Source organism: Stylophora pistillata, chromosome 11 (assembly GCF_964205215.1).
Source record: "Stylophora pistillata chromosome 11, jaStyPist1.2, whole genome shotgun sequence".
Classification (NCBI taxonomy): domain Eukaryota; kingdom Metazoa; phylum Cnidaria; class Anthozoa; order Scleractinia; family Pocilloporidae; genus Stylophora; species Stylophora pistillata.
Window position 1 is genome coordinate 13,143,645 of NC_142529.1, and position 23,930 is coordinate 13,167,574.

Below are 23,930 nucleotides of genomic sequence, written 5' to 3' on the forward strand. Positions count from 1 at the left end.
GGCATTAATTTATGTGCCTGCTTGAAGTTAACATTATTGTTATCTTCAACATTGTAATTAGGTATTCTCATTATAATATATACTTATATTATATATGAGTCTTAAAAAATGGCAAAAGTTAGCGAAAAGTAAAACTAATCTTGGAAACCAAATCAATAGAGTTCATGATGCTATTAAGAAAACTAACATCAACCAACAAACAAACCAGACATTATTTAAACAAATGTTTGAACCAGTGACTGGTAAATTAGATGAAGTTATTCAAAGTAATTTGAATACACCTCCAATTAGAAAAAAATCAAAGAAAAAAGGTAAAACTCCACACATTGATTATTACCCAGAAGTGGATCCATTTGAAGGTATGGATGTAGAGGGTCTTTTAGATGATGATCGTGGATATGAACCATATGATGAAAAACAAATTCCAATATCACCACCACCTTATGCTTATAAGGAACCACCAGCAGTGGTGCGAAAAGTTAAGCCTTATGATGGTGATCAATCATTCGGTGAAATGTTGGATTCATTTGAAGAACCACCAGAGTATGACTATGAAGAAGACATTGATTATGGCCTACAAGATTCAGATGCCGCAAACATGATTTTAGATGATCTCAATGTAATTAATTATGATGATCTTGATAAAAGTTTATCAGAAATAACTAGTGAAAGAGGTAAAAGAACAAAATTAACCCGAATCATTAAATACGCTGAATCTCGAAGGAATCAATTAAAAGGATATAAAAGTGATGTTACCAAAAGATATAATAAAGGTGAAATAAATGATGCAGAAAAGCAATTAGAAAATAGAAAAATTGATATAAGACGCTCTGTGTTAAACAAATATATCTCAGATAATAAGAAAAAGTTAAAGACTATTCAAGGTTCAGGTGTTCATTTTTACAATGATCCCAAACAGCTTGTGAAACAACTCGAACTCATCATTGGTGAAATGATAGCCGGCAATAATAGTATTAAAATGAGAAACACAGGTCAAGCCATTCTTGATACTCTCTTGAAGACATCAATCATAAACAAGAAACAATACACAAAAATGTTCAATAATTATTTCAAAATATAATGTAACCATATCATATAATGGAAAGAGAAATTGTTTTGACAAGTTACGCCAGTACCGGTCAGCGGTATCTGGGTTGAGCATGCGCTTGGAAGGGCTTCTCCTCGTGGCGTCGGCCATATTGTTTGTTACTCGTTCGGAGTCTAGTTTTCCTGTTGTGATTAAAGCCTTTCACTATCTGGACGTGCCTTGGTTCATTGTGTTAACTCTCCTACTGGCGTGGTGGCAGTGTTCGGTTCTACCCAGGCCATATTTTCGCCGAAGAAGGCTATTTTTCGCCTCGTCCACGTGAGCCAAAACAGTGTATCCTTCGCCGTGTCAACACGTTCCAGAGCCCTAAACGTGAAATATGGCTGCAACACACCGTGCACCGAAGCAGTGGTGCCTCTCCAAAGTGGAATCTATCAATTCCTTTGAAAACTGGAAGCAAAACCTCATTTACACTCTTTCTTTGGACAGCAACTTCGCCCCCTTCCTCGCAGATGGATTCACATGGTTAAAAAAGACCAGGGGCCAGCCGCTTCGAGGTCTTCAAAACGATGGCGAATCAGTGCCATTAGCTCGTGATGTTAGGACAGATCGCCAACTATTGTCCAATTATCTCTCGAAATACTCTGGTGAAAAACTCTACATCCCTCGAGTTCATCTGGCAAACCATCAGGCAGCACTTTGGTTTCCAAGTCACCGGGGCTCAGTTCATTGACTTTTCCGAAATACACCTGGCTGCTGATGAGCGCCCCGAAGATCTGTACCAGCGCCTCACAGCATTCGTAGAAGATTCATTGCTACGTGCCAACGGCTTAACCCACAATGGCCAAGCAGTGCAGGAGGATGAGGAGTTAACTCCTACACTCGAAAACTTTGTGGTCCTCACGTGGTTACGCCTCATTCACCCCAGTCTCCCACGACTGGTTAAGCAGCGTTATGGTACAGAGTTGAGATCCCGTACTCTTGCCTCGATCAAACCTGAGATCTCGCAGGCCCTCAATTCCTTACTCGAGGAAATCCGCACGTCGGATGATGCCAGAATCCTGCGTGCTGCTGTTGCAGATGATTTTCGTCGCCCTCGTCAGAGTAACAGGGGTGTTCCTAGAGCCCGTCCCAGACAACCCCACCAAGACAAGGTCTGTCCTCTATGTAAACAGGCTGGCCGTTCTATGACAAACCACTTCCTCAGTCAGTGTACCTTCCTCCCCGACAGTGACAGGCGTTTCATGGTGAAAGCACGACAGATCGCCGGCATCCTTGACAATGACCAAGAAACTGAGACCAGTCCTGATTCTGATTCACCAGACCCTGACACAACATTGCCAGGCCCGGACATGGTGGCCTACCGTGTGCAGACCCGCCAGTCCCCTTACATGGATGTCTTTCATGATCATCGAGTCGTGCGCGTCACCCTCGACAGCGGTGCAACTGGAAATATGATACGCCATTCAACCGCGAAACACCTCGGCTGTCCGATAATCTCAAGTGCCCAGTCCGTCCAACAGGCTGATGGCTCGTCTCAGCTCCAGGTGATAGGAGAAATTCGTACCACCTTCACCCGGGACCACACAAACTTCGCGTTTGAAGGTCTCGTAGTTGAGAATCTTGATGTTGAGGTACTTGCCGGTACCCCCTTTATGGAGACGAATGACATCGCTGTCCGACCCGCTAAGAGAGAGGTACTACTAGGCAATGGCTCCGTCTACACGTATGGGTCCAAATCTCCACCCAGCCCTCATGCAACCGCACGTAGAGCATTTGTCCTACGTGCCCCTGCTCCATCCCAGACAGTGTGGCCTGGAGAGTTCATGGAAGTACGTCTACCAGACGATGCACCTTCTGACTCGGAGTACGCACTAGAGCCTCGCATCGACGCACCCAGTGCACACAATCTGAAGCCATCCCAGTTGTGGCCACAACCTGGTGTCGTTTCCAGCGTTGCCCGAGCCATACGGATTCCTAACCTATCAAGCGTACCCCGCACTCTCAAGCGGCACGAACACTTCTGCCAAGTCATCCCTGTTTTCGAGCCTCCCGAAGTCCCATCATCACCCCCACCTACTGCTCAGCGTCCGTTGCCGTCCTCCAGTACAAGTTACTCTGCACCCGTTCAGGTTGATCCAGACAACACCCTCCCCCAAACCGTTCGTGCAGACTTCCAATCACTACTTACAGAGTACGACACTGTATTTGACCCGCAATTCCCTGGGTACAATGGAGCCGCTGGCGCATACAAGGCCAAAGTCAACATGGGTCCTGTCGAACCTCCTCAGCGGAAGGGTCGCCTCCCCCAATACGCACGGGATAAGCTCATCGAGCTCCAGGAAAAGTTTGACGACCTAGAGAATCTTGGAGTCTTCCGCCGCCCCGAAGATGTGGGTATCACCATTGAATACCTCAATCCATCTTTCCTTGTAAAGAAGCCTAATGGTGGTTCCCGTCTCGTCACCGCCTTTTCTGATGTGGGCAGATACAGCAAACACAACCATCCCTGCTACCCGATGTTGACTCCACATTACAGCTCATCGCCCAATGGTCACACATAATTGTCACTGACCTTACAAGTGCTTTCTACCAGATCCCTTTAGCCAAAGAGTCCATGAAGTACTGCGGTGTCGCCACCCCCTTTAAAGGTGTACGGGTGTATGCCCGCTCCGCTATGGGAATGCCTGGCTCAGAGACTGCTCTAGAGGAGGTTATGTGCCGTGTTCTAGGCCCCTTACTTCAAGATGGAGCCGTGGCCAAGATCGCCGATGATTTATACTGCGGGGGCAACACCCCTCAAGAGTTACTCCACAACTGGAAGAGGGTCCTGCAAGCTCTTCACAAATGCAACCTGCGTTTGTCAGCCCACAAGACCATAATCAACCCCAAGTCAACCACTATCCTTGGTTGGATTTGGTCTGCCGGTACCCTGTCTGCCAGTGCCCACCGCCTCAACACCCTCGCCACGTACCCTGTGCCAAACACCGTTGGTCGTTTGAGATCGTTCATTGGTGCGTACAAAGTCCTGTCTCGTGTTATCCCACGGTGCTCTAGTTATCTAACCCCGCTGGATGCCGTCACGGCTGGACGTACTTCACAAGAATCCATCACCTGGTCTGATAGTCTCAGGGCTGCATTCCATAATGCTCAGAAGGCCCTATCCTCAGCCCTCTCTATCACCTTACCTAGACCTGAGGACCAACTATGGGTCGTCACTAATGGCGCAGTCAAGGACCCAGGAATAGGCGCCACCCTCTATGTGACGCGCAACAACAAGCTACACATCGCCGGTTTTTTCAGCGCTAAGCTGCGGGGCACTCAGACAACGTGGCTTCCATGCGAAGTAGAAGCCCTCTCCATCGCTGCGGCTACAAAGCACTTCAGTCCATACCTCATCCAGTCATCCAATAAAGCCTGTATCCTAACGGACAGTAAGCCATGCGTCCAGGCTTATGAGAAGCTATGCCGCGGCGAGTTCTCCGCAAGTCCTCGCGTATCTACTTTCCTGTCAGTTGTCAGCCGCTACCAAGCCTCAGTGCGACACGTCTCCGGCGCCTCTATCCTCCAGTCAGACTTCGCGAGTCGAAATGCTGCCCCTTGTGAGAATGAAACCTGTCAGATTTGCCTGTTTATCGCCTCAACCAGAGATTCTGTTGTCCGAGCCGCGACTGTCCAGGACATCCTCCAAGGCAATGCCCGCCTCCCTTTCACCAGCCGACCGGCCTGGTTGGCCATACAGTCTGAATGCCCAGACCTACGCCGCACGCACGCACACCTTGTCCAAGGCACAAGGCCTTCCAAGAAGCTCACAAACATCAAGGACGTCAAACGCTATTTACAGGTCGCCTCAATCGCAAGTGATGGCCTGCTCGTCGTCCAACGTCATGATCCCTTGTCACCGACCAGAGAGTGTATTATTGTCCCTCGCCAGGCCTTGGATGGCCTCTTGACAGCCCTTCACATTCAGCTCAGCCACCCTTCTTGTCACCAGTTAAAAATGGTTGCCAAACGTTATCTGTTTTCCCTCGACCTGGACAAGGCAGTCTCCCGTGTTTCTGATGGATGCCACTCCTGTGCAGCAATTCAGAGATCACCAACAGCACGAATTGACCAGTCCACTTCGCCTCCACCTGAAGCTATTGGGCAGTCCTTTGCGGCAGACGTCATAAAACGTTCTCGCCAACTTATCTTTGTACTCCGTGAAACAGTGACCTCTTACACGTCCAGTCTTTTCTTGAGAACGAACGCCACCAAACTTTGCGTGATGCCATTATAAAGCTTTGCGTGGAAATGCGCCCCATGGATGGTCCACCTGCTGTGATCCGCACCGACCCTGCACCCGGATTCAAAGCCCTTGTCAATGATTCACTCTTAAAGAAACACAGAATCACAATTGAGCTCGGCCATGCCAAAAATCCCAACAAGAACCCCGTTGCAGAGAGAGCAGTCCAGGAATTGGAGAATGAGCTGTTACGTCAGGAGCCTCTCGGTAGTTCTGTCTCTCCCCTCACCCTTGCCGTAGCCACTTCAGCCTTAAACTCACGTATCCGTTCAAGAGGGCTTTCCTCTCGAGAAATGTGGACCCAGCGGGATCAGTTCTCAAACAAGCAGTTACCCCTCGCAGATGACCACATAATTTCCCTCCAGCATGAGCAGCGTCTCTCCAACCATCCTCACAGTGAACGTTCCAAAGCTCCTGTGCAGTCAAGGCGTCCTACCCCCCTGATCGATATTGGTGATCTTGTGTACCTTCATTCTGACCTCAACAAGTCTCGTGCTCGTGACCGCTATCTCGTTGTAGCCATTGATCCTCCATTCTGCAACATCAAAAAGTTCATTGGATCCCAGTTGCGAAGTTCATCGTACCATGTCAAGCTATCTGAGTGCTTCAAGGTCCCATCTGACTTGGGTGATCCCTTCCGTGCCTCTCCGACCCTGCGCAAACACGACTCTGATTCTGACGACGAAGATGGTCCTACTACAACGACTCACCCTCCACCCTCTTTGCCTGCCATCCCTGAGGCCATCGCAGCTTCCACACACCCTCCAGTTGTCAACCCTCAGTCTTACAGTCCAGCCCCTGCCTCTCCCGTTGACCATACCATGGATGATTTCGCTACACAGTCGCCCTGCCCTGATCCTTCCCCAGTGGAGTATGCAGCCACCTCAGCGGTGCCTTCTCCGCCTGCCCTACGGAGATCATCGCGCACCCGCCGTCCTCCTTCTCGTTTTGCAGATTATGACACTGAACTTTGAACACCGAACTTTGAACACTGAACTTTGACTCGCCCGCGCGTGTCAATTTGTTAGTTAGTCTTAAGTGTATGTTAAATTGTTTTTAGTTCTTGTTTCTCCTTAAAAAAAAAAAAAAAAAGAAGTCACGCCAGTACCGGTCAGCGGTATCTGGGTTGAGCATGCGCTTGGAAGGGCTTCTCCTCGTGGCGTCGGCCATATTGTTTGTTACTCGTTCGGAGTCTAGTTTTCCTGTTGTGATTAAAGCCTTTCACTATCTGGACGTGCCTTGGTTCATTGTGTTAACTCTCCTACTGGCGTTATAACAATAAATCTGGAAAAAACAAACCATCAGATTTTACAACTCGTTTTGTTCAGCCTATAACTCTTGACAAAAATCGTCAGTATGTTATTGGTCTTAACAAAATTATAAACATGAGTTTCACATGGTTCAATGTCAACAATTTACTCAATAACCAGAAGCTTAAATATAGTAAAGATAACGGTACATCTTTCACTGAAATCGATCTACCAGCCGGTGTATGGAGTTATGAAGATTTCAACAATTACATTAAATCTCTAACAAAAGACAATAACACTTATCCCATAACATTAGAATTTGATAAAACAATTTTTAGAGTTGAAATAACACTGGCTAATAATTATCAACTTGATCTTCGAGAGAGTAACTTTAATGAGCTTATTGGATTCAATAAAGCATTACTTACATCTGGAACCCATGTTGGTGCAAAAGTTCCCAATATATCACAAGATACTGATCTTCTAAACATTCATTGTGATCTCATTAATGAAAGCATGGTTGATGGTCAAGAAACAGACATAATCTACAGCTTCAGTACAAGTGTAATCCAACCATCATATAGTTTCACTCTTGAACCACAGAGAGTCACTTTTAGTCCAGTAAACAAAAGCAGAATATCAACCATTCGTATTTATATCACTGATGGAAAACGAAGAATTATTGATTTGAATGGACAAGACACAGCTTTTTCACTATTGTTAAAACCACTCAATTAATATAACTAATTAATATAATGAGATTGATTGAGTACAAAAAAATTTATCATCCAAAATTGGGTCGTTTTGTCTATAAACACAAGGGTTCTGGTATCATTATTGATAATTTATTTAAACCAATAAAAGCCATATTCAAATCAGTTGTTAAACTCTTGATGCAGGTGTTTCACATGCTGGAGAACGTCTTGGAAAAGCTGTTTCTCAAAAATCTGGTGATTATATAATGAAAAAATTACATTCAATACGAAACACAAAACCAACAGAACCAAAACAAAAGAGTTCTGTTACAAAACCAAAACCAAAACAAGAAGAATCAACAGACATGATTCTAAATCGACTGATAAGTGGTGATGGAATAAGACGTAAAAAATAAAATAATCTAACATATAAATATAATGTTTAGAACAAGTGAATATTTACAACGAAACGAATTAACTCGAATACAACTCGATAATGTTATTAGCAGCCCAGCTAATAATAATGCGCAATCTAAAGCTGATTAAAAATTCACCGTCAACGATCGAAGTAGTTTTTTCGATTGGTATAATGCTTACTTTGAGGTCCAGTTTCAAGTTCAAAAGCTAGCTGATGGTGCTGCTTTCGGAGCAGATCGAGTGTCAGTAATCAACGGTGCTCATTCACTTATTCAACATATGACTATTAAAAGTGGAGGTAAAATCGTTTACGATACGGATAATCTTCATAAAGTAGTCAACTTGAAAAATTTGATTGAATACAGTGATGATTTCTCAAGAAGCATTGCCAAAAACAGTCTGTGGTACCTTGATACAGATTACAGAATTGCTAATGCAAATCAAAACAGCGGATTTGAAGCTCGACGATTGTTAACAACTGGAAACAATGAATGTGGCCTATGCAAGAGCCTACAACTCAGATCATCAGTCTCAGCTTCTATTACATGCATCTGCTATGATGGCTGAATCAAGGTACTGATTGGTAAATACAGTGTAAATTAAGTCATGGAATACAACAAGCTTTAGATACAATTACTGAAAAATTGTAAACGTAATCATTCCTCTCAACCGTTATTCATTTTTCGAAGAGCTTGAAGATCGTATGTTACCACCAATGCAATTACAATTTACTTTAACATTGTTAAGTGACGCAAATCTCGTCCAAAAACTGGCCGCTGTTGATGATGGTCGTGTGGTTATTGATCGATTTTATTTATGGGTTCCAAGATTGATTCCAAAAGATAGTCTTTATCAACAGTTTCTATCAAACTATATGAAAGTTAATAAGTGGACTTATAATCAAGAAATGTTCCAACAATCAGCTGGTACTAGATCATCAGGCTTTTTCCAAATCAGTCCGTCCTTCGATAATGTAAAACATGTATTTGTCTATTTACAGAGAGATAAAGACAATAATGATGAATTGAATCCATATGAATATGACACTTTCAACATTAACGCTGATCGTGGAAATGGTTCTTACCTTACAACTTGCCGTTTAGAATATGGCAATGGTGTATTTTATCCTGAAGTGGAATACGATAGCGAATCCAAAGTAAGAATATTCAATGATTTGATGAGTTATGCAATGCGTAAGAACGATTATAATTCAGGTACACAACTCAATCTAAGCAATTTCAATTCTCTTTTTGGAGTCATTTATTTCGATCTCACTTTTCAAACTGAAAAGGTTACAAGAGATCCCAAACAGCTTGTTTTCAGATACAAACTGAATGCACAAGCAGCTGCTGATAGTGTTTTTACAGTTAATGCTGTTGTACTCTATGAACAAGAAGTTATAATAAACAAAGTTGGAAATGAACTGTTGATTGTCTAAGACCACAATTGAATAGACAGACCCCCAGCTAAATGACCTGACACCATTAATTAAATATGTTTCATAATATGAATTGTATAACATATAATTATAATGGTACAGTTATTTGAAATCGATGTAAAACTATCACCAAATCAAAAAAAGAATTTAGGTAAAGCATATCATAACAAACATTCAATAACATTGAGATTATCCTCAAACTCATTAAGTGGAGATGATAAACTCTTAGTTCCAAAAACAGTTGTGAACAGATTACAAAAAAGTAAACAAATGAAAAAAGGTATGGATATAAAATTATCAAAAACAAACATTAGAAACCAAATTGGAGGCAGCCTTTTAACATCAATACTCGCTATGGGAAAAAGTCTTTTGCCAACTATTGGAAAAACATTAGGTCTTTCTGCTTTGGCTGGATTGGCTTCAGAAGGTGCTTCTCAAGTTGTTAAATCAATTTCTGGATCAGGTTTTCTCATACCACAGAATAAAATAGATCAACTCATTAAATACAAACATTTATTAAGTGAAAAACAGAAAAAGGACATTCTCGATGCTTTACAAAGTGGACAAGGTGTTTATATCATACCAACAGAGACTCAACATGGAGGAGCTATTGGGACTATCCTTGCTTCAATTGGTATTCCATTAGCTATTGACTTTGTTAAGAATTTATTTTCTGGTGGATCAGCTCCTAGATTAGGCCCACCACCTCCATTTATTGGTAATTGGCCAAATGGTAGAACTTATGGCAGAGGTGAAAAAAAAAAAAATTCCATACGATAATCCCTTTAACAAACTTTGATCTACTTGAATGGTGTAAATATCTGAAAATTCCAATCAACAATGTTCTAAGCAGAGATGAAAAGGTTCCTCACAATCACAAACAAGCACTTTTCATTTACAATCTCGAACCATCTTACATGTCAGGATCACATTGGGTAACAACTTTTGTTAAGGATAATGTCATCAATTACTTCGATTCATTTGGAATGCCACCGTTTCAAGAAATGGTTAATCATGCTAAAAAGAAGAATATCACTTTATCACATCAAAACAATCAAATTCAAAACATTAAAACATCAACTTGTGGATACTTTTGTTTGTATTTCTTAAATGAGATGAACAAAGGTAAATCATATTTCGATCTTCTACAAGTGTTTGATATACATGACACTATGAAAAATGAAAGATTCATTGCAAAGTATTTTAATTTAATATAAGTTATTTATATATGAAGTCTGATTGCGTAAAACAGAAAAAAGTTACTGGATGTGTCCCAGGAAGTGAGAGATATGAACCAACAAAAAATGGTAGAATCATGTTGAAATGTATTTGTTCAGACTGTGGTAAAACTAAAACAAAGTTTGTGGGTGGATCATTGTTTGATGTAGGAAACAGCCATTCAATAGGTGAAATGGCTTTCAAAGGATTGGCCAACAGTGGTGCTTATCTTGCTCGAAAAGGTGCTGCAAAAGCTATCAAATCAGATTATGCCAAGAGTAAAATCAAACAAACAGCCAACAAATATCTCGATCAAGCTCTTGACAGTTTCACTAATGATTTGAGTAAAAAGATAAGTGGAGGAAACATTGATTATTCACAATGGGTTCCAATGGAAATGTATTCACCTCAAGGTGTTCATGATCCAACTAATCCACTTTACAAAGGAGGCGCTGTTGATATTCATAAACTCATAGGTAAATTACCTAAACCAAAAAGTGGTTGGACTCTTCCAGGTCATAAATACACAGGACCTTATAACGATCTTAACAAACAAGTCAAATATAATCCCACAACCGGTGAAATATTAGAAATATATGATAAACCCACTGGAAAGACTGATACAATTGCTATGCAGCATGATGTTGATTATAGTGTTTGTAAAGGTGATAAAAAATGCAAAAATATAGCTGATCGTAAAATGGTTAAAGCATTAGACGCAGTACCATGAAATGAGCGTCAATGGGGTCATTGGCTAGCTAGAAATGTCATCAATACAAAACAGAAATTAGGTCTTGGTGTGAAACAAAAAAACGTGAAAAGCCGTCGAGTGAAATAAATTGGCAAGTCAAATTAGCAAATGAATTACACAAACCCATCAAACGTAAATTCACTCGGCGGCGTATAATTGTAAACCACATCGATGAAATATGGACAGCAGATTTGGTTGAAATGCAGAAATTCAGTAAATGGAACAAAGGGTATCGATATCTTCTCATGGTTATTGATGTATTCAGTAAATACGGTTGGATTGAACCTTTGAAAGACAAGAAGGGTGAATCAATCACTGAAGCGTTTAAAAGAATATTCAAAGAAAGAAGAAAGCCAAAGTTCCTATGGACTGACAAGGGCAAAGAATTTTATAATAAACATGTTGAAGAATTGTTGGATAAAAATAAAAACCGAAAATGAAGAGAAATCGTCTGTTGCCGAACGATGGAATAGAACGATTTAAAACAAGATGTGGAAACAGTTTACTATCCAAGGCAATACTCAATATCTCGACATTTTACCGAAAATTCTAAGTCAGTACAATAACACCAAACATAAATCAATAAAAATGACACCAACAGAAGCGTCTAATAAAAAGAACGAAGGAATAGTTTATTTTAATCTCTATGGTGATGACAATATCTTAACATCAAAACAACGTATACCGAAATATGAAATCGGTGATAAGGTTCGAATATCAAAGTATAAAAGACAAGTATTCGATAAAGGCTACACTCCAAATTGGACAGAAGAGATATTTATTATCGACAAGATACAGTACACGAATCCAATCACTTATCGATTGCGAGATTTGAACAACGAAGAAATCAAAGGAAGCTTCTATGAACCCGAATTATTGAAAGCCAAACAAGAAATATTTCGAATCGATAAAGTAATAAAGAGAGATTATAAAAATAAACGAGCTTTGGTTAAATGGAAGGGATATAATAATGATTTCAACAGTTGGGTTTCTTTCAAGGATTTACAAGCTATCTAGGTTGCGTGCAATTTTCAGACTATGTGGCACACATATCATGAATGACAATGAACCTGAAGACATGCGCAGACACTTTTTGTCATTCTGTCCCACATGGATGAGTCTACCATTACGGTTTCATATATATACTTAAACCAACTTTTATGGAAATAACCACGTTAAGACATCTATGGTCGTGGTCTGCACTTGCAGTAATAGTCCTTTTTACAGTTTTGTGCTTGGTTGCCAAGCCTTTGAACGGGAGAGAGGCTAGGGGTGACCTTGTTATGATACAAACCTCGCTGCCTTTCAAATGTAAATCACTTTGTTGTCATGCTAACTAGATACAGGTCTCTATCATAACAAGGTCACCTTCAGCCTCACTCCAAATCAAAGGCTTGGCAACTAAGTACACAACTGTAAAATGGCCTATTGTACGTAGGCCGGCACAGCTGTGCCGTGACGTCATATGTTGATTGGTTGAGTTAATTGTATACGTCACGGCACAGCTGTGCCGTAACGTCATATGTTGATTGGTTGAGTGAATTGTACATAGGCCGGCACAGCTGTGCCGTGACGTCATATGTTGATTGGTTGAGTGAATTGTATGTAGGCTGGCACAGCTGTGCCGCAAACGTCGCATGTTGATTGGTTGAGTGAATTATGAATTGTGTTACACAGCGTTGCCTTGGACACATGAAATAGACTTAAAGATTATTTAATATAACATATACACAGTGGAAATGATTTCTCGTACTTTTAATAAAACATTAGAGATCCATAGAAGAATCATACATCGGATTGAAATTTAAGATAATTATGTTTAATTATTTATTTAATTAGTTAAATTTAAGATAATTATGTATAATTATCATTGCTTACAATGTAATTATCTTTGTCCTCAACTCTCTTTCTGAATTGTACCTGTTCAGGTCTCATTTCAATCTTTTTACCCGGTCTCTTTAATTCACAATAAATGGCCTTTTCATTATGAATAATGATGATAAGATCAGTGATTCCTTTATGATACACCTTTTGCATCTTTTTATTACGACTTAGAAACTCCCCGAAAGTATGAACAATGAGAACATGTGGGTTATTCTCATAATGTTTAAAAACAGACATCATAAGATCGTATTCAGACATTATACTATATCATTATACTAAATTGTAATGCCCGTATGCGTAACTATTGATACCATCCTTGAGAATATATCGTTTATCATCAAAGCAACTTAATGATACTTTATTTAATTCATAACTACAGATTTCATGTTCGTTACTACGGATGGTTTTCATCTTGTGATGCATTTGTTTTGAATTGAATAAAACATCTTTGTAATTTTCATGTTTGATATCTTTTTTAATCACGTTCTTCTTAACACCTTTCGCTGTACGACTACCTTGATTATTATTCTTAATGTAACTATACATCTTCGATCTGAGACCAATAAATTCAACTACTGGAACTCCGGCAGCTTCATCTTTCATTTTACCAATCACTTTCTTGTTCTTTTTGTAAAAGTATGGAGAGTTTTCAGGATAATCACTGTTATCAAACATATGTCTATCCTTCTGGAAGTCTTTGTATACATCGTCCGCTTCAATTTCATAAGTCAGTGAATCAGTGTCTGTAAATAATAACTTTGCTTTATTTCCATATTTTTGTTTGATGTAAACATAATGGAAATTATACATCAAAGTCTTTGAAAGATCAAGAATACACATACCAATATAAGCTGGTCTGTTTAAAGTTAATGTTTCTTTGATTTTGTGTACAGCAACCAGATTCTCATTGAATATTTTACTTGACACAAATGTTGGTCTAGATGCTAATTTCAACAACTTATTCTTGTCAGTGATGAGTCTTACATCAACACGCTTTCTAAGATTTACCGTCGTCTTTCCAAATACAGAATTATTCATTAATTTGAAAAAGTCTTTCTCGAAAGCATTCTTAGCTTGAGTTCTCTTTTGTGTATTAAAGTCGATGTATTGTTTTAACCAGGGCGACTGATTAAATTCAAGTGCTCTATGGATAGTTTTTAATTTCATTCCAAGATCGAGATATAACTGAAGATTTCGGTAATGCAGAACGTATTTCTCTTTGTTTGACAATGTTGGAATCAATTTTGATACAAGACCTGTTGATATGTTAAATTTCTCAGCGATTTGTTTACTGTATGGTGACAACATGTCTGGCGTGACTTTAACCTTTTCTGGTGCTAATGGATAATCATTATGCAAATCATGTAACTCTTTTGGGTATTCAAGATCAACTTCTAGTATCAATCCCTTTTTACTATTTTCTTTATATGAATCAAGTTTGAGTTTATCAATCTTCTTCCATTTGAATCCACCAGTCGGAAGGTATTGTGACATAGCCCAACCGTACAGATTATTTGCGTCAAGGTACATAATATACTTTGATGGTTCATTTTCATTGTAATCGTTCATGTATTGGTTGTTTGCTTTTCCATATCGATTCGCAATATAACTTGTACCACCTCTCATTCCTTTTTCAATAAACTGAAACATATCAATATCAGTCATTAATTCAAGTTTTATATTAGTCATTTTCAACATAGCGTCCCAAGATAGTCCAGGGCTTGTGAAATAGTGACAAGGGTCGAGTTTATAATATTGTTGACAAGTTTGCCTGAAGTTTTCAAACACATCAGCCAACAACAATATGTCAGATTTGAGGTATAAATCGTGATAATCACCCATTGTTTTTAACTTGAATTTTTTCCATACATTTTGAGCGTGTATCATCATCTGAGATATGTTCATTATTCAGTATGCTGTAAAATTCATCTTTTATTGGTAATTCTGTCTCATCGAATTTATCAAAGCTATCCATGTAATCATAAGGGTAAACACCTTTTCTAGTCATGAGCTCGAATTTGTTTTTCTTAAATTGTTCTGAGGTATATTTGAAAGCTTCTTTAGGTAGATTGTTGACTAGTTTATCAAGACTAGAACTCATGAACTGAAAACTGTCGATGAAAGTGAGATTATTTCCAAGCATGAAAGCCATAAACTTTTCCATGTTATTTGGAATTACGTTAATGTTCATTTCACATTCTTCTCCTTTCTTGTTTGTATATCTGTTGTTCTTAACAATCTCTCCAATTTCTTGCATAATGAAATGTGAATCGTAACCTCTCAGATTATGAAATATCACAGGTATTTTATCACTGATCCGAAAATTCAAATTACAGTCTTGATGAGCTGAGCCTCTGAATTTTCCAGTGATGTGACAATGATCTCTCACTCTAATATCTTCATTGGTATACTTCTGTTCACAAATATGACATGTATCAGCGTTTTGAAATTGTTTTTCATCTTCTTCAGTCATTTTAAGCGGTTTGTTAAATTTGGATTTGATAATCTTTTTACAATATCTCACCTCTTCAAGCATGTGTTCCATGAATTTATAAACAGCTTTCTCACCACGATATATTTGAATAGGTTTCGTATACTTGTCATCGTAAGTGCAAACAACTTTGTAGCCATATCCACAGTCAGTATGTTTTTGATAAGCTTCAGTGAAAGATTTTACATCAGTTTGCTGACAACCTTGAACTTTTTCCGTTATTGCTTCAAAGTCAGCGTAGATTACAAATGGAAGTGGTAGTTGCTTATGATGATGATTGAATTTTAATATGTTGTGGTCTTTAGTCGGCATCTTAACAGCTTGAACTCCATTGATTAGGAGACAATTAGCTTTGTGGTCAGTTAAGACTCTTTCAGAACTAAAACACTGTAAACAATACATACAGAAGTGCTTTCTCTCTTTATGTTTAGTTTGGCTATACATAAACCTATTAAAATCTTTAATTAGTATGTAATGTGAATTATTATTTTCTTCTGTTATTAATAAAAGATTGATATGATTTTTATTCATTTCTTTACTGATGTATATTGGGTATTTTTCTTTATTCTCATAGCCAAATACGTTGACGTTGATTTTATTTTGTTTTTCAATCTTGTTGATTTGGTTAATAGTCACCGGAAATTCAATTCCTGTGTAATCTAATTTCTCAACAAAAGCTCTGTCAACTTTTTTGATCCTCTGAGGATACTTCTCTTGTGGATTTAAGTGCCTTATATGACACCAACGGAAACATTCATTATCTGTATTTTTCAGATTGATCAAACCTTTCATAGGATTTCTAAGTTCTGATGGAAGTTCAATGTAAGATGAACCTTTTGTTGGATTATATTTCACAATATTTATGTAGTGATTATCAACTGATTGAATACGCCAACCAGATCATTCAGAAATCCATTGTGCGATTTGTAATGTTATATGTTCTTCTGTTAATTTTAAAGAGTCTGCTATTTCTGTTCCATTTATTATTGTTTGAGGTTTGCTATTAAAGTATGCCGTTTTTGTTTGAACTTCATCACCAATATGTTTCTCAAAGGTAATTTTCATCGTTTCTGTGAATTTGAAACCTTTCATTTTGCCCAATAACTTTTTAAGATATTTACCAACAGCTAATCTTGTGCTTTGCATTTGAAGTAATGGATCTTTATCATTTTTTATGTTTATTTCATCTGATTTAGTATATCCTTTCAAAGCCTTATTTGTCTCATTGATTTTTGTTCTTGGTAGAGGAACAGGCTTTTTTGTTCTTGGTAGAGGAATAGGTGGTTTGATAATGTTTTCTTCATAATCTTGAGCCATCTGTTTCACATTTTTGAACTGTGGAGCGAATTTAAATTTACGCTTCAATGTTTTAGGTTGATATTTTGGAACAGGTCTTAAATTCATGACTATATCAACCAGTTGATCTTTTGTCAGATTCTGTAATTCGTTTCTATTCATGTCTATATATGGGTTAGATAATTTTTGTTTCATTTGATTTTGTGTATTCAATATTTCCAAAGTTTCCTTCATATTTTGTAAACGTGAATTTTCTTTAAGTGTATTTTGATTTTCTGTATTCAATATTTCCAAAGTTTCCTTCATATTTTGTGAACGTGAATTTTCTTTAAGTGTATTTTGATTTTCTATTTTGTTTAGAATTTCCATAATTTCCTTCATATTTTGTGAACGTGATTTTTCTTTAAGTGTTTTTTGATTTTCTATTTTGTTTAGAGTTTCCATAATTTCCTTCATATTTTGTGAACGTGAATTTTCTTTAAGTGTATTTTTACCAAACTTGTGAATAATGAGGGTTGATGGTAATACAAAACAGTTTGATAGAGCTTCATTTTTCACTATTTTTGGTTTTATAGAGGGTGAAAATGAAGTCGTCCTGAGCCTATCGAAAATGAATCGCTGCGAATCGGTTGAAGAATGATATAAATTGCTTTGGTAAAGCTTGATTTTTTACCATTTTTGGCGTTTTGCTCCGTAAGCCCCAAGTCCTATACTACTTGATTGCTAGTGTCTCAGGCCATTTTGAAGCGTTTTCGGCGAGTTAGCGCGCCATGTTGGTGTTCAACTGCTAAACACCAACATAGCGCTAACTCGCCGAAAACGCTTCAAAATGGCCTGAGACCTTAGGAATCAACGAAGAAAACAACAAGGCAATAAGGTAAGCCCATTTTATTTCAAAACAATAATTTTTTTCTCTCTTTTAAGGCAAACCGATAACCCATACAAACCTTTATAAATATAAAACGTTGCGCAACACGGTAAGAGTTACGTCCGCTTTTCTAGTGGTGAGCTTGGGCTCTAGTAGAGAGCTTGGGCTGCCTGTGGGTTCGGGCGTCATGAACGTCCAGCCTGACCTAACTCAGTAAATAAGAATTTTATCATATGACCTCTGAACAATCCCAAAGAGTTTGTTTCAACTCAAATAGGACACGATATAATTTCGATATATCAACAAAGTTGAAATGGTAAATTGGCCACCGTAACGATAGACTGGCGCGCGCGCGCGCGCGAAAAAATAAAAAAAACCAGATTTTACAATAAAAACTTTTTATTTCTTTTTTAGAGTCAAAACAAGAAATTTTCGATTCATAGCAAAACGTGACTCAATAAGTCTAATGCAAACAAAATTAACCGCTGATCTCTTGGCGATATTTCTTGATAGCGTTAAGTGAATCTGCTCAGAAACTGTTTGAATTCAACTTTGCTGATGCACTAGGGATTGGTTTGAATAAAATAATGATAAAGGAATGTCGCACTCAGACATTTGTGAAGAGGAAGAAAACGACGACCTCCCCCGAATCAGCTTGAGGACACAGAAATTTGTCAGCTTTCTGTTTTTACTTCATTTTAAGTTCCTTTTTGTTGATTCTTTTCCCACGTCAGGGGCAGTTCTTTTAAAAAAGAGGAGAAGGCTGCAATGAATGAAGCAGCAGAAATTTTAGGGACAGTCCAGACAGGTTTAGATATCGCCATATTTCTTCTCAAGACTGATCGTGGCATACAAGCGACTGTGTTATGTAATGAATGCGTAACTCTAGTCCAAAATCTTCATTCTGGTATCGACCTTGATATCTCGGATACAATATTCAATGCATACTACGCCATCTTTGGTTACACAAATGCAGCAAGATATGCCACTAAACTTCTTGACACGTTTCTTAACGCTGGAGTACTAACCATACAACTGGGAGACGAATATCGAGCACAAAGTCGGTTTGTGGAAGCAAAGCAACTTTATGAAAACACACTCACCATCATGCAAACGACTGGCAGCAAAAGAGAAGAAGCACTGGTTCATGGAAGACTTGGATTGGTATGTCATATCCTACGTGAAATGCAGATGGCTATGGAATACTTTGAGAAAGCACTTGCCATCACAATAGAAATTGGCGACAGAAAAGGGGAAGAAATAAGTTATAGAAACCTTGGAGCTTTGTTTCAAACCCTTGGCGAATATGAGAGGGCTAAAGAATATCACGAGAAAGCACTTCCCATTGCCACAGAACTTGGGGACAGAGAAGGAGAAGAAAGTAGTTACGGAAACCTAGGAACTTTGCTTCAAACCATAGGCGAGTTTCAAAAGGCTAAAGAATATCACGAGAAAGCACTTGCTATCGCGATCAAAATTGGCGACCGACAAGGAGAGGAAAGAAGTTACGGAAACCTCGGAGCTCTGTTTAAAAGCCTTGGCGATTATGAGAAAGCTAAAGAATATCAAGAAAAAGCACTTGTCATCGCGATACAAATGGGCGACAGACAAGGAGAAGGAAGAAGATACGGAAGCCTTGGAGTTCTGTTTCAAATCCTTGGCGAATATCAGAAAGCTAAAGAATTTCACAAGAATGCACTTGCCATCGAAATAGAAATTGGCGATAGAGAAGGAGAAGGAATAAGCTATGGAAACTTGGGAGTTGTGTTTCAAACCCTTGGAGAATTTCAGAAGGCTAAAGAATATCACGAGAAAGCACTTGCCATCGCTATCAAAATTGGAGACAGACATGGAGAAGAAAGAAGTTACGGAAACCTCGGGGCTCTGTTTCAAACCCTTGGCGAATATCAGAAAGCTAAAGAATATCACGAAGAAGCTCTTGCCATCGCGATCAAAACTGGCGAAAAACAAGAAGAAGGAAAAAGACACGGAATCCTCGGAGTTCTGTTTCAAACCCTTGGCGAATATCAGAAGGCTAAAGAATTTCACAAGAAAGCACTTGCCATCGGGATAGAAATAGGCGACGGAGAAGGAAAAGAAAGAAGTTACGGAAACCTCGGGACTCTGTTTTGCACCCTTGGCGAATATGAGAAGGCTAAAGAAAACTACGAGAAAGCACTTGCCATCGCGAAAGAAATTGGCGACAGAAGAGGAGAAGAGAGAATTTACGGAGACCTCGGAGCTCTGTTTCAAAACCTTGGCGAACATCAGAAGGCGAAAGAACATCACGAGAAAGCACTTGCCATCGCGTTAGAAATTGGTGACAGACGAGAAGAAGGAACAAGATACAGTAACCTCGGAACTTTGTTTTATTTCCTTGGAGAATATCCAAAGGCTAAAGAATATCACGACAAAGCACTTGCTATCGCGATCAAAATTGGCGACCGACAAGGAGAGGAAAGAGGTTATGGAAACCTCGGAGCTCTGTTTAAAAGCCTTGGCGATTATGAGAAAGCTAAAGAATATCAAGAAAAAGCACTTATCATCGCGATACAAATTGGCGACAGACAAGGAGAAGGAAGAAGATACGGAAGCCTCGGAGTTCTCTTTCAAACCCTTGGCGAATATCAGAAAGCTAAAGAATTTCACAAGAATGCACTTGCCATCGAAATAGAAATTGGCGACAGAGAAGGAGAAGAAATAAGCTATGGAAACTTGGGAGTTGTGTTTGAAACCCTTGGAGAATTTCAGAAGGCTAAAGAATATCACGAGAAAGCACTTGCCATCGCGATTAAAATTGGTGACAGACATGGAGAGGAAAGAAGTTACGGAAACCTCGGAACTCTGTTTCAAAGCCTTGGCGAATACGCGAAAGCTAAAGAGTATCACGAGAGAGCAATTGCTATCGCATTAGAAACTGGCGACAGACAAGGGGAAGGAAGAAGTTATGGAAACCTCGGAGCTCTCTTTCAAAGCCTTGGCGAATACGCGAAAGCTAAAGAGTGTCACGAGAGAGCACTTGCCATCGCATTAGAAACTGGCGAAAGACAAGGAGAAGGAAGAAGTTATGGAAATCTCGGAGCTCTGTTTCAAACCCTTGGCGAATATCAGAAAGCTAAAGAATATCACGAAGAAGCTCTTGCCATCGCGATCAAAACTGGCGAAAAACAAGAAGAAGGAAAAAGACACGGAATCCTCGGAGTTCTGTTTCAAACCCTTGGCGAATATCAGAAGGCTAAAGAATTTCACAAGAAAGCACTTGCCATCGGGATAGAAATAGGCGACAGAGAAGGAAAAGAAAGAAGTTACGGAAACCTCGGGACTCTGTTTTGCACCCTTGGCGAATATGAGAAGGCTAAAGAAAACTACGAGAAAGCACTTGCCATCGCGAAAGAAATTGGCGACAGAAGAGGAGAAGAGAGAATTCACGGAAACCTCGGAGCTCTGTTTCAAAACCTTGGCGAACATCAGAAGGCGAAAGAACATCACGAGAAAGCACTTGCCATCGCGTTAGAAATTGGTGACAGACGAGAAGAAGGAACAAGATACAGTAACCTCGGAACTTTGTTTTATTTCCTTGGAGAATATCCAAAGGCTAAAGAATATCACGACAAAGCACTTGCTATCGCGATCAAAATTGGCGACCGACAAGGAGAGGAAAGAGGTTATGGAAACCTCGGAGCTCTGTTTAAAAGCCTTGGCGATTATGAGAAAGCTAAAGAATATCAAGAAAAAGCACTTATCATCGCGATACAAATTGGCGACAGACAAGGAGAAGGAAGAAGATACGGAAGCCTCGGAGTTCTCTTTCAAACCCTTGGCGAATATCAGAAAGCTAAAGAATTTCACAAGAATGCACTTGCCATCGAAATAGAAATTGGCGACAGAGAAGGAGAAGAAATAAGCTATGGAAACTTGGGAGTTGTGTTTGAAACCCTTGGAGAATTTCAGAAGGCTAAAGAATATCACGAGAAAGCACTTGCCATCGCGATTAAAATTGGTGACAGACATGGAGAGGAAAGAAGTTACGGAAACCTCGGAACTCTGTTTCAAAGCCTTGGCGAATACGCGAAAGCTAAAGAGTGTCACGAGAGAGCACTTGCCATCGCATTAGAAACTGGCGAAAGACAAGGAGAAGGAAGAAGTTATGGAAACCTCGGAGCTCTGTTTCAAACCCTTGGCGAATATCAGAAGGCAAAAGAATATCACGAGAAAGCACTTGCTATCGCATTAGAAATTGGCGACAGAGAAACGGAAAGATCGGGATACTTAAGTCTTGGAAATATCTATTATCAGCTTCGAAAATATCGGCAAGCTAAAGGGTATTTCGAGAAAGCACACAGCGTCAGTGTTGCCACTGGTCACAGAGAAGCAGAAGCCCAGGCCTCCGCAAGTTTGGCAGCTGTCTTTGCTTCTGTGAATGACAATCAGAACGCAAAAGAACATTATGAAAAGGCGCTTGCCGCCGTCAAGGAGTGTGGAAATAGAGAAATCGAAGCACGAATGTACTTAAGCCTTGGAGGCCTATCTCGATCGCTCGGAGAATGCGACAAGGCAGAAGATTATTCAGCGAAAGCTCGCTCTATAAGCAACCAAGTTGGAGACAGAATGACTGAGTTTCAAAGCCTTCTCAATATCGCGCTGTTAAAGGTATCGCATTCAAACATCTTAGAAGCAAAGCAATATCTTCTTCAATGCATTGAAACATACGAACAATTGAGATACTCTCTGAAGGGAAACGAAGAATTGAACATTTCTCTGTTAGAGAAGCATGGTGGTTTTCCTTACAAGTTGCTTACAAGGTTGCTTTGCGTCAGTGGAAGTATTCGAGATGCTCTTTATGTCGAGGAGCTGGGACGAGCAAGAGTCCTCGCAGAATTCATGGCAGACAACTTCTCCGTCAAAAGCCACATCTCAGCTGATCCACAATCATGGTTCGGGATTGAAGACATCGTGAAAAAAGAAAGTAACAGTGCTTTATTGTACATTTCGTATTATGAGCGGCAAGTTCTTCTCTGGGTTTTGAAAGCAAATGGAGACATCATCTTTCGCGTAACAGGCGAAGTGAACCACAAGACTCCTATCGCCGAGGAAGTTTGCGAGGTGGAGAAAATTTTCAAGAAGAGCGCCACCCGATTCGGCGTTTTACCCACAGAGAATTGTGAAGGTCGATCTTTGGATGACAACGTGACGACACCTCTTCATGAAGAGAGCCGAGCAACTTTGAGTGGTAACGAAACCGAAGATACCGAGAGAATTAATCATTTGTGTTACAAGTGGATCATCGCTCCTGTGGCAGATTTTCTTACAGAGCCCGAAATCATCATTGTGCCGGATCGTTTCTCGTACCGAGTCCCATTTGCCGCCTTGCGTGATCAACCAGCTGGAAAGTATTTATCAGAGAAGTACAGAATACGCATCGCCCCTTCTCTAACGACTCTCGGGCTCATTCAGGAATGTCCGGCGCGCTACCACTATCAAACTGGTGCACTGGTAGTGGGTGACCCTACGGTTGGGAAAGTGCATTGCAATGGACGTCTCACTAACGTTACATCATCATTCTGGGCAAGTAAGGAAGCAGAGATGGTTGGTCAAGTGCTGAACGTTCAGCCTTTGTTAGGAGAGCGCGCAACAAAGCAGTCGGTACTTCAGCTCCTATCCTCAGTGAGTCTGATACATCTTGCCGCAGAAGGAAAAGCCGAAAGAGGAGAGGTTGCCCTCTCCCCTCAATGTACTACTAACAGTACTAGTATTCCACAAGAGGAAGACTACCTCCTGTCAGTGTCCGATATTTTAGGAGTGCAAGTGCGAGCTAAACTGGTAGTGCTTAGCTGTTCTCACAGTGGGCGTGGAACGATTAAAAAGGAAGGAGTTCTTGGAATTGCTCGAGCCTTCTTGGCATCCGGTGCACGTTCGGTGTTGGCAGCATCGTGGGCCCTCGAAGACGAAGCAACAGCGAAGTTCATGAAACATTTCTACAAACACCTCGTTCGTGGTGAAAGTGCCAGTGAATCTCTTGACCAGGCCATAAAATGGTTGAGGAGCAACGGATTTCCGAAACCTTCCCAATGGGCTCCATTCGTGCTAATGGGGGATAACGTGTCATTTGATTTTACAAAAATAGGGTAAGTCTAGTAGTTCAGATACGCGATTTTCTATAAGTGACATTAGTTACCTTAGCTTGTTCAGGTGATCAACTTGTGTTTTTGTTTGTTTGTTCGTTTGTTTTACGCTGTTTTTGTCTTTTTTTTTTTTTCATCCATAAATGTCAAGAACTAGAAGATGGTTT

The 23,930-nt window shown here is 39.9% G+C and overlaps 2 protein-coding genes and 2 pseudogenes across 4 annotated transcripts in view; 3 read left to right on the forward strand and 1 right to left on the reverse strand.

Annotated features, from left to right (window-relative positions):
- Positions 1 to 23,930, forward strand: part of LOC111344347 (uncharacterized) — a 33,927-nt gene that overhangs the window by 8,340 nt on the left and 1,657 nt on the right. Inside the window, exons 1-3 of one of the 3 annotated variants that reach the window (XM_088739180.1) lie at positions 14,375 to 14,510; positions 16,252 to 17,650; positions 18,376 to 23,766. In XM_088739180.1, the coding sequence (XP_088595306.1) occupies positions 18,410 to 23,766 (5,357 nt within the window). In that variant the 5' untranslated portion in view covers positions 14,375 to 14,510; positions 16,252 to 17,650; positions 18,376 to 18,409. Of the gene's footprint in view, positions 1 to 14,374; positions 14,511 to 16,251; positions 17,651 to 18,375; positions 23,771 to 23,930 lie in introns of those variants that run through there. The other 2 variants (XM_088739179.1, XM_088739181.1) reach the window with 2 other exon arrangements.
- Positions 1,154 to 6,566, forward strand: LOC148720141 (uncharacterized; annotated as a pseudogene).
- Positions 7,568 to 9,133, forward strand: LOC148720142 (uncharacterized; annotated as a pseudogene).
- Positions 12,841 to 15,789, reverse strand: LOC148720143 (uncharacterized). Its single transcript, XM_088737574.1, has 2 exons — positions 15,511 to 15,789; positions 12,841 to 14,627 (listed from the first exon to the last, which is right to left on the reverse strand). Exons 1-2 carry the CDS (start codon positions 15,787 to 15,789, stop codon positions 13,257 to 13,259), a joined length of 1,650 nt encoding a protein of 549 aa, XP_088593700.1. The 3' UTR covers positions 12,841 to 13,256.

Bases quoted from the DNA above. Each gene is read 5' to 3' on its own strand.
- LOC148720143 (XM_088737574.1), bottom strand. From the start codon at position 15,789: ATGCCGACTAAAGACCACAACATATTAAAATTCAATCATCATCATAAG. The intron at 14,628-15,510 runs GTGAGATATTGT...GATATGTTTCAG, and splicing joins TGGAACACATGCTTGAAGAG to TTTATTGAAAAAGGAATGAG.